Consider the following 12,170-nt stretch of genomic DNA (forward strand, 5'->3'; position numbering starts at 1 on the left):
TTCAAATATGATAAATATTATGAAATAGATGTAACGGTATTTTATAATTTTAGAAATATATGTTTTTTTTTTTTTTTAAGGAAAGCAATTTATGTGATTAAGGCTGTTTGTCCTGTAACAGAATATTTAGTGACTAGAATCAAAACAATATTTTTATTATATTGTTTAGTACTCTAGCTTTTATAATTTATAATGGTATTTAGAGATTGTGCAAACGAAAGTATGAGATATTACTGTTCTTAACACTTAACTAAACGTTTGTAAAACAACCGGCGACTGTTAGAATAACTAATATAACTCAATAGACTTGATCATTTATTTCCAATATTTCTAAGCAACGTTAAGGCTTTTCACCCTTTTATGCAGATGTGTTTAGTAGGGATTGAATCTTAGAGCTCTTCTCATATATTCAGCCTGCGTTGTCAACTGAACTACAACCATAAGTAAAGCAAACAATATTAATTAATTAAATTTAACCTTTTGGTTTCTTCCTAGTTTGGTATATCTTTTTCTAATAAGTTATTTTCTGGAAAGGTAGGTCACCTTAGTGAGTAACCTAATTGGCCCGTTTCTGAACAAAATAGCTGAATTAGTAAAGAGAAAGGGATGTAAAGGAAGTGATTTGAAGCAGGTGATGTGCCAAGAACAAGGCCGCTTACTCCGCCTATAATTTCTCCTTCTGATTCCGTCCACGCCTTTAACTTCAATCATCACCCACTTTATCATTTTGCTACTTTCAGGGGAAAAAAAAAAAAAAAAAGACAAAATTTTAATTTTTTTTTTAAATTTCTCCAAACAGTCAAAGATAAAATAGTAATTTTCAGTCAAATCTCAAGCATTTTAACTTGTCCTGAAAATAATTATTGATGAAAAAGTCACTAAAATTTTATTTTTAAGGGTCATAAAGATCACAAGTAATATCATGAAATCCATACATGTAGCGGCTGAGATAGAGAATGTAGATTGTAAGCTAATAGAACCAATCTGATTCTCTGAAAAATTGGAATTTCGTACTTCTATTGGATCCCTAGAACTAGATTCGGGAAAGAACCAATCGGTAGTGAAAATCTAAATTCAAATTAAATAATCCACTTACTTATCATAATTTGGAATTCACAACTTATGAATGTAGTTTATGTTTTGTTTGGTACTATGATAGAGTTTACACCTTTCACAATATTATTATATAATTTCAATTATAGAACTTGCAAGAATTGGTAAATATGTTTGCTCCAAATTACCAACAATGATAAATTCTATATTTTCTAATTTCTTCACAATTGCACACATAAATAAAATAGACTAGACGGAAACTTTGCATACGATGCTATTGATGAAAAAAAAAAAAAAACCTTTTGAATTCAATCATTAAGATCCAATAACGATCTAATCAAGATGATAAGACAGACGTTTCCGGTTTCTACCCGATTCAACCGGTGGCCATATATGGGCTTTATAGTTCCAAATGTGAAAAAGAATCCAATCATTGAATAAGAACAGAAAAAGAGAATATAATGTTTTATGATTAAATGTTAATCAAACCTTTGCATGGGATGGGCTTTCTCTCTTCTGTTTCTGAAGTTTTTTGTTTGTTATGAACCCTAACAACCTATGGTGGTTTCCTAGATGGGCCTAAAGCTAAGCTCCGGCCTTAGGCTAAGTGTCGTCTTCCATCCACACTTTCATGCCTTTAGGAACTAATAACTTCGGTTATTGCAAGAAAATAAAATAAATTTTTAGGCCAGAAATAAGTGAAAAACAAGGCCATGTTTAAAGAAAATGACAAGGTGAGAAGTGCATTTGTGTCTCAATTACATTCTCAAATCAATTTATATGATTATCATAATTACATTCTATTTTTAGATAAATTAAAGAATACGATCATTATTTTAATTTGTCACCACGTGTGCATTTAAAAATTACATTCTGAATATTAATAAAAAGGATGACCCAATGCATGAAGCATCCATGATATTGAACTTAGGAGAGGGTTGATGTATGCTGTCTTCTCACTATTTTTTTTTTTTTTTTTTTCATTTCATAAAGAGAATGTTTATGTAAGTCACAATTATAATCTCCAGGTTATAAATAGAGTAACTTTATCGTTACACTAAAACTATCTTAAATATTAAATTCAGTGATTAAATGTAAATAAAATGGAGAGTAAATTTGCTTAGTATTTATTAGTTTTTTAAAACTTCATTTTAAAAAATATCAAATTTACTACCAGCCAAATTTTTAAAACTTTTTCATTTTAAGAAAAAGTTACATATAAAGACAGGCCCCATGTATAAAACCCATAGTAGAATCCAAAAGGAAAGTGAAAGTCTGCTACCAGCCAAATTTTCAGAAACAGACTTATGGTTCCTTCCTTCCCATATCGTGAAGCATGGAGAAATATCAGCTAGTCCACCAATAGTCGGTCCTCATCCATGATAAAAACAAGAAATGAATAAGATAAACTGATGAAGTCACAAGAAATGAATAAGATAAACTAATTAAGTCACATGCTTATGTTTAGTCCTTGGACCTTTGCTTGCAGTTGTTATGGCTCATCTCCTAGAAAAAGAACTTCCAGTTTTGTTAGGATATGCAATGAGCTTTGCACTTTAGGATAAGACTATACCTTCAAAGTATACCTTGCCATACCAAAACTGCCATTTCACATCATATAAACCTGATTGAAACAAAGTTGTTTCAAATGCATATAATGCAACTATAGCAGAAAGAGGAACAAGATGAAGAACATATATATTCTCTTAATTACAAGGTACAATTTTCCTCACATAGATATCATTCATTCATTACAAGGGCATCAACTGTCTTCTCTTATTGCAGGAAAGATTTTTTACAATCAATTTCCTTCCAGAGCTAAAGAAAATCTATGGACTTGAAAGATGCAACTTCTTCCACCATTGTTGCTTTATATATGCTATGCCCTTGATCCAAAAAAAGGTAAGTTCCGAAGTTGCACGATCCGATCTCAAGTTTGGGTGTAAATAACTAATATATCTCAAGGGTGTTGAGATGCTAGCATTTTCCATTTACATTGCATTACAGATACCAGAAACTAGGCTCTATCATTTACAGCTATGGCCGGGCTCATCTTCTTCTTCCTCTCACTAAAACTATGGCAAGAAAGCAAACTGGGAAGGCAACATTGTGCAGATTTAATTGATTTCTCCTTCTGAAATAAGGGTTCTCCATTAGCAGTCCGTTCGCTACTACAGACGCTGTTAGGTCCAGAGACATATGGGGTACCAGATGCAGACTTGGGAAGAACATCAAGAATGGTTTGTTTGACTTCTATCTTTCCATTGTTGATATTTTGGTTGTCTGAAGTTTGCTGATCATCAGTGTCTGGCTCCTCTCTCCGACTCTCCCGGAAAAGTTCAGATAACTTCTTTTTCACTGTTGGTGATGGTTCAGGTTTGGAAGCTGGAGATCTGTCCTCCAAATTGGTTTTGTTGATTTTAGGGGTCCCCATGGCAAAGCTATGATGCACTGGGGTACTGCCACGAGATGGCGTAAATTCTGCACAGTTAAGGCCAAAAATCATGTAATTAGCAAAATATGACAAAACTGGCTGGCAATAATCAATTAAAATTCAATCCTTTCTTCAACTTTGAATCAATTCCAAAAAATCTGATAACAAGTAAGCTGCCGGTATAGTTAATTTCAATCTGACAAAACTAATGACCACCTGTAATAAGCTTTCAGGAAAATATGCTCTACAAGAAGACCATTTTCTTACCACCATTTACACTGAGGAAATCATCATCACAATCTGAGTCTAACCAAGGTTGGGAATCAAAAAAGACTTCATCTTTGCTACCTGCAAAGCAAGCAAAAGCATACATGTCAACTTCAAGTCTCGGGTAAGCACAAAGAGTAGCTGAAGCAGAAATTGAAACAACAGCAAATTTAATCATTCTTGGATATGTAGCATAATTTGAAAAATACATCATTTCTATGATTTTACTGAAGTTATTTCACACAAAATAAACATGTCACCATCTCTATTCGATTTATGGCAGAGGTTCAAAGAAGACAATGGAAAAAAAAAAAAAAAAAAAAAAAAACATAACTTATGTGAATCACCATTAAATGTCATTGTCAGGCACCCAATGAATTGGGAAGATACATAAAACTGCTACAGTAATCAGTTAAATTTTACAGCATCATCTTTCCTGGTGGTCCTGCACATTTTCCTTACAGTATTCCCAAAAAATCTTATGAATTTAAGATATTAATTGGTAGGTCCATTCCCAAATTTGTGGACCATATTTTCTCCAGTCTCTTCAAGAATGGTTACCATATGCCACATGACACATGATCATCAATGTGCCAATAACTAATGGCCCCACATAGGTGCATACTTTCAAAAGGCAAAGACAATATTCACAAATTAGTCTAAAACATTAATTATGATAAGGAAGTCGTTGATGGTAAGTTAATAACTTGTCTGCATAACAGAGGTTACAAATGTTGAGATCACTTGTTGCCAAGGGGTGCTGCTAAAGAATCCAAAGTTAATGTACTGCCAGATTCAAGCAAAGAAACAATCAAATTGTCTAACCTCTTGCAAGAACCAGTTTGGCTAAAAAGAAAACTAAATCCTCAATCTGGGTTTTATCTTTGATGCTCTATAGTTCCGACATATTGCCAATTATATGATCTCCTTAACAGAAAATTTGCATCACCATTCTTGCAGAACAATAAGAAAATTCAAATGAAAAGGAATTGAAAAAGAGACTTTGCTTTTGCAAAACTGCAGTGGGGTTCATTAATTGTACTAACTCCATTAAAAAAAAAAAAAAAATTCCTTCTCTACTTTGGTATGATATTTTCTAGACCATGGTATTCCTGCAATTTTAAATTATGAGCAATCTCATATGATAGCCATATCCTCTTTTCTTGTATTTCATTTTCTAAAATTAGGCTACTAAATAATTCCATTTGAAATAACATAGTAAATAAAAATCAATTTAACATAACGTAAAAAAAAATCAAAAATAAAAAATCAATCACTGCAGAATAGGACCATGCTTACATTTCCTAAAATAGAAGGAAACTCAAACATTAAAATCTATATTTAGAAAAAACAAACAAAACAAAAACAACTTTGACCCTTTTTTTTCTGAAAAACAAAAGAGAGAGACAAGCAAAGCACCAAATCAATACTAGAACAAGTCAATTAATCAGGCAAATCTTCATCCACAACTAACAGCACATCCATAATTCATCCATTAGACTCAAAACCACTTTAAAGTCCATAAAAGCGCCATAACTATTTACTTAACAAGAAAAATAAAATATTAACAAAAAAATAAAACTTTAATTGTGATAAAAATATTTTCTTGATATCTTCAAGCATATGGTCATACATCTAAAGCAACTCCGACAAGCCCCACCAGTCCAACCCACCCATTTCAGATCGCACAAACCAAAAAGAGTCAAAAGACTCAAAAGCCAAAGACTTTATAATATTACACAAACCAAAAACAACCATTTCACTGTTTTAATAATATAAGCAACCAAAACTAAACAAAGATTAAGATCATACCATAGTCCTCAAAAGTCTTGATTTGAGGATAGTCACCATTAACTTGTTTATCTTTGATAGGTGATTCTGGGATCACATGATTGTCTTTTTTAGACCCAAAAGATAGTCCTAGTTTCACGGCTGACTCTGATGTGCCCTTATGGACAGAAACGCAAGAACCCATCTCCTTCTTTTTTCTTCTTCTTCTTTTTTCTCCGTTTAAAGAAACACCACAACCAGAAAACCCACCGGTCTGACCATCACAGGTATTGAGAAGAAACTGAAACAGCCTTTACTCCATTAGAGAGAGGGGATGCGTTATTTATTTTTCTTTTTTTTTTTTTTTTTTTGGCGTTGTTGTAAAGGAGTAGAAACTATAAAATGGCTTAAAATATATAAAAAGAAAATCTTTAAGAGAGAGAAAGAAAGAAAAAGAGATTGGCCTTGAAAGGGAAGTTATAATATATAAACTTATATTTTGCAAGAGTATTGTATTGTATAGTTACAAGATGTGTGAACATACAGTGTATAGACCTGCAAAAGCTTGATGGGTCCCACAGATTTCCTACCATTGGCCTGTTAGCAGCTGAGTCATGAGTGCGTTGCGAGTCAGTGAAAATTTTTCAGTGCCACAGAGGAAGTGAGAACGAAGTGGGCAAAGGGGCAAAAAAGTTTGGCTTTTTATGGTTTGATTGGGTCTGCTTCCATGTGCTCTGTATTTTTTTTTTCTTGCTTTATTTTATGGGTTTTATTTATTTCTTTTTATGATTTTTGTTTTGGGTGGGAGTACACATACTACAATTTTACCATTAAAATAACCTTATTTTGATTTTATATAGGTTAAGAAAATTGGATTAATACAGTTAAATTAATATTTTTTATTTTTTCTAATATACTCTTATAAGTTTTTTAAATCCTTAATTTAGATAGAAACATGAAAGGTTCATACTATAATTAATTGTTTGTTATAAGATTTGATACTAATGATACATGCTTATTGATATTATAAAAATTATTCTCTTACAAAATGAAAAGAAGAATATTTATTTAATGTACGTATCATTTACACGCTATGTCAATAGTTATTTATTAATTAAAAGAAATTTTTTTTGAGTGAAAAGATGTCGATATCTTCGTTTACATGAAATATTTTTATTAAATTAGTTTAGTGCATGAGCTCATGAATTAAAAATAAGCAAGTACTTTTCCAAGAGTAAATACAACTATAATTTGAGACCAATTGAAAAAAAAAAAAAAAGAAAGGAAAGAATCTGTTTTTATATGATAGAGAAAGTAAAATTTAAATTATTATATCAATTGAATAGATAAAGATATACAACTTCAAGTGGAATTTGGAAGGTCCAAAGTTTGCTAATTTATATGCTGTAATTGAGGGCCTAGGGTTTCTTAATTTACTCCCTCATATGCTCCTTATGGTAAGCTTTTAGTCTCCTTTTTTTTTTTTTTTTTTTTTATTTCCCTCTTTTCAAGAACTCACAAAATTGGAGAGACCTAAAAGCAAATGTAAAGTTTAAAAAATGGATTAAGTTCACTCAAAAAATTGATAATCATAGTTTTTAATCATTGTCTCATCATCTTATTGATTTTGTCAACATGCCTCTTGATAAAATTAAAATTAATTTTAATAAGTTAGTCTAATTGACAAGAAGAGTGGTAATACTTATTTATTTATTTATTTTATCAATGAAATTCAATTATACTAAAATACAAGTTAAATAATATTTTTGAATAAATTAAATCGATATAAGGAGTACGTTTTTAATTTTAATCAACTGTAATCTGATTGATCTTTTTACTTATATGAGAAGTGAGATATCTCAAGTTAATTTTTACAAATCTCCTCACAAGTGCTATAATGTTAGTTAATTTTTACCAATAAAATTTTTATCACTAAAGTGTTAATTAGAGTGATAAGCAAAAATGTTAAAAAACTTTATACTCTATTGCCGTCGGCTCGAAAGCTTGACCTTTGAAACATAGGGAATTGTGCAAATATTATCCATGTGGAAATTGTGTGAAGTCCAACAATTGTAAATGCATTTTTATTGCTTTGAATCCATTCCATAACTTTGAATCTTATGCTTTATTTTTCAACTTTGGACAAATGTCGGTATAATAGTAATTTCCTAAAAGAAAATTAGATTCTAATCTAAATTGTGTGCTTGAATGATTGATGCCTTTGGCCACCTATCAAGAATAGAATTTGGACTCATGCAACTTAGCTGCCTCACCCACCTTCATTACTTCCTAAAAACAGCAAAAAAAAAAAAAAAAAAAAAAAAAAAAAAAAAAAAAAAAAAAAGATTGATGCCTTTGGCCACCTATCAAGAATAGAATTTGGATTCATGCAACTTAGCTGCCTCAACCACCTTGGTTACTTCCTAAAAACGGCAAAAAAACAAAAAAAAAAAAAATTTATGCTGTCTGAGATCAATAATTTCATGTTTTCTCATATTCAACTTTGCAGAAAATAAGATATCTCGAATTCGATTTATTTTAAAAGAAAAATTAGTTGTTATTGTACAGTTTACAATATTATTATGATTTTTTAATCTAATCCGTGTCTTTAAAATTATTAAAGTATATCTCTAATAATGAATATTAAAAAAGTAAAATTAACGAATTTTTCTTTTCTAACAAATATAAATAAATAAAAGCTTATATAAATTTTTTTAAATAAGTGAATATTATGCTTGATAAAGTTATAACAATGGCTTAGTCACTTTGATAATTCCCCACTATTATTTGTTCCATCTTTTTTTTTTTTTTTTCCTCTTTGATAAATATCTTTGTTCCACTTAATAAGAAAAGGACAATTTGGGAAAAGGGGTATTGTGGTTGTTAAAATCAGTTGGGTATTGCTGGTAATGATGTATTATATATACTTATATAGAAGTATAAAGAGTGTTATTTTCATGGGAAACCTTATATATATATATTAGTATTATTAGATGTGATTTTCTGTTCTAGACTTTTATAATTAGCCTTCTAAAATAATATAATATTTTTAAGTGTACACTGGTCTTTTTCTTGAATTGAATTTTTGAAATCTAAATCATGCATCTATTACTAATTAAATATTTTCCTAAATTGAATGTTTAAACTTAATATTGCAGTTCATGCATGTTGATTTGGACCTCTAACTATTAATTCCTTTTAATAAATTCATTAACCTTAATAATAGAGTAATAACACACAACTCTATATATGAGTTTGATATTATGCAAAGTAAACTCTCCCGGCCTTTTTGTTTTCGAGGATGAGCGAAAATTAATTAAATTTTTACCCTGCGTGGATCGTAAAAGCGGATATGAACCTGAACACGCATGGAACTTAAAAAAAAAAAAAACATAACTCTATAAAATCTACCAAAAAATTATTACCTTTATGCATAAGGCTTCTGCTAAGTTTTCTGTTTCCAATGTGACAGGATAGGAGAAATGTCACTATTCTTGAGTCACATAAGATATCTACAACTGATGCAAGTTCATACATATATCCATTTGGAATAAGATAGTTGAACCCACTTGATATTCAATGTATAAATTTCACCATGAACTCTATACTTTCATATTTCATTCAACGAAACACATAATTATTATTGAAATTTGAAATTGCAGGATTATTGGATTTTTTTTCCAAAGTTTGCGTATACATATTACTAACATTATAGCGTACACATGGGTGTGAGCTTGCATGTCAACCACAAAAATGTTGGCTTGAAAATGACTTTGAATAGATATCATTTAAACCCATTTGCTAAACATAGGTTATGTATAGTAATTTTGTTACTTAACAGAATCACCCATTGACTTGTATCCATATAAATCTAATTGAAGATAAAGGAGATATTTTAGGTGTGTATACACAAACATTTTTATTTCTTTATTAAAGTTAGATGGACTTATGTTTCTCCATTTTAAGGGTTTGGTATATATCTCTTTCACAAAGTTTTCTATATCTTATTTCTTTTTATTTTGTAATCCTTTAGTAGTTTGACTTAGATACTCCGTATATTAATTTTAATACGATGGAATTACTGTATTATTACTATTTTTTTCTTATATATCTATTCACTGAACCAGATACGGTATTTAGGTTAAATCCTTTCAATAATAACAGTAAACAATGCAGTTCACTTTCATAATCCGACTGTTTCATTCAATATCTTTAGTTACAGGAAGACGTAATAACATTGTAGAGTGTATATGTAATTGAAAGAAACAACCCTAATACCCACCTTATAATCTGCCAATCACCTTATGTAAAATTGTAAAAATAAATTGGGAATAACCTAAATTTAAATGTCACAATCATTATTATTGTCTTTAGTGAAATTTTTTGATCTTTTGCTAGTTGGATATTTTGGCAAGTGGGAAGAAGATGTGTACAATAAACATCAAATTGAAGACCAATAAACTCTCTAATGGCTGCGATCATACCTTCTCCAAAGTCATAATAATTTCAACTATCTTATCTAGAAAAATCGTGGCACCATGCCTTTTTCTCCCCTTAATATAAGTTTTATACTTGCTAATTATGATTGCCTGGAAGATTTTATTATAAGGTTGAGTTATTATAAGATTAGAACCCAATTTGAATCGTATAAACCACTGGATATCCGGACCCAGTACTGAGACTGACTAAATTTGGTTCGGGGTTTAGTCACAATTAGCGTTTTTCGCTCCTCAGTACAGGTGTTCTCAATGAAAATCAAACCTAAAAATTCTTTCCACATATTTAGCCTGCGTTGCCAACTAAGTCATAACCTGTAGGTAGAAATAAATATAAATTTGAAATTTCAATGGTGAAATGAATATAATATTTTACGATTAATTGATGTCTATGTGGTCTTATTTGGCTTAAGATAGTTTATTTCTCTGAGAGTTACTTCTTTTTTCCGGAAGTTCACTTTTAAGAAATTAATTTTCTAAAATTATATGATTTCAATGTATTTTATGGGAAAATATGCATTTTATTTTTTAAATGAGAATGATTAGTGTTAAAAGTGCTACAGAAAGAATATGCCAGTTCATCAAAAACATCATAAACAAGACAAGCAAAATGGATTAGGAATACTAACCAAGTATTTTAATTATTATAACCAAAATTGGATTTTATAATTTGTATTATCACACATTTTCCCCATAGATTTTAAAAAATAAATTATTTAATACAATCTTATTAAGTGCTTACGTGGAGTTCTGATTCCAAATCATCTAAACCAATTGCTGTCTAAACAACTATTTCTAACAACTTCTATAATTTTGTAGAAATACCATATTCACTCCTTGATGCTTTTGTAACAACAAATTAATTAATTGATGGAAAAATATTATAAAAAAAGGAGATAGAATATAGAATTAGTGGCATATATATCTATGTTTAGTAAGTCGTACTAAAATTTATAAAATGCAATGGAATTAAAGATTTTTAGTGTGAAATATTCAGTTTAATATATAAACGGAAAATATTTTTTAATTATATTGCATTATATTTCATTTCGACTCATTAAAAATAAGTAAACAATCAATTCATTTGATACGATATATACTTGTAAAATCAAAATAATTTTAATTTTTTAAAAGTAAAATTGAATTGAGATAATTTATATTATAAGGTTAAAAAATATGAATTTTATATATTTGTATATATAAAAAATGTAAATATATCAATTCAATAAACAATTTTTATAAGTCAAAATTTTTATATATAAAAAAATATTTACAAGAAAAGGTATTTATCAACCTCAAAAATCAAAATGAAATTATTTCATATTAAGAGTGTATTCGCCAAAATCAACTGTTTTGGTAGCTGTTAGCTGTTTGAGTAGCTATTTATAAAAAGCCAAATGCTAAATTTTATATGGGTTAACTTTTTATAAAGCGATACTTTAACCTCTAAAAATTAGTTCAAACGTTATGATACCGAATACTATAAAATGCGGTGTTTACTCAGAGGTTAAAAACTAGTTCAAACGTTATGATACCGAATACTATAAAATGCGGTGTTTACTCAAAACGCTAAAAGCTATTGCAAAACACAAGAAATAAAAAAAAGAAAATTAAAATAAAAGAAAGAGGTGAGGGTAGTGATGAGAGAAAAAGAAGAAAAACAAAAACATAAAGGAAGATGATGACAATTGGTATTCCAAAACAACATATTGGACCAACTCAAAAATAATTATTGGAAAAATGGATCTATCTAATAAAGAAAAATACTATTTAAGAAAAGAATCACACCTGAAAAAGACATAAATGGGGGGAGGTGGCATTATTAGACATGGGCCTTGCTTTTGGTGGGGACTCCAACCCCAATCATCCAAATACAGCTTATGTGGAAGATATGAACCCACTAATTATAATACTCAAAATTTCCCTAATTAATTCCAAATTAACCTAACAAAAAACAGATTAATCATCTAATCACGTAATAATTATGTTGTCCCTTCCCTTTCCCTTGCATGTTAGGCCATTTCTCACTTTGCTTCTCTTGTCTCCTTCTTGTGCATGTTTTTGTCCCAACCTTATTTTTTTATTCATTCAATAGATTCTGATTTGATTATAAGAAAAAGGAAAATGATATAATAATTCTAATAATTATA

The 12,170-nt window shown here is 29.6% G+C and overlaps 1 protein-coding gene across 1 annotated transcript; it reads right to left on the bottom strand.

The window, feature by feature from the left end:
* Positions 1–2,724: 2,724 nt before the first annotated feature.
* LOC105632770 (hypothetical protein) lies at positions 2,725–6,031 on the bottom strand. Its single transcript, XM_012215215.4, has 3 exons — positions 5,567–6,031; positions 3,755–3,835; positions 2,725–3,534 (listed from the first exon to the last, which is right to left on the bottom strand). The coding sequence occupies exons 1-3, from the start codon at positions 5,727–5,729 to the stop codon at positions 3,071–3,073; spliced, it is 708 nt and encodes a 235-aa protein (XP_012070605.1). The 5' UTR covers positions 5,730–6,031; the 3' UTR covers positions 2,725–3,070.
* Between the last annotated feature and the right edge of the window lie 6,139 nt (positions 6,032–12,170).

Source organism: Jatropha curcas, chromosome 11 (assembly GCF_041381405.1).
Source record: "Jatropha curcas cultivar XTBG-Jc1 chromosome 11, XTBG_Jcur_1.0, whole genome shotgun sequence".
NCBI lineage: Eukaryota > Viridiplantae > Streptophyta > Magnoliopsida > Malpighiales > Euphorbiaceae > Jatropha > Jatropha curcas.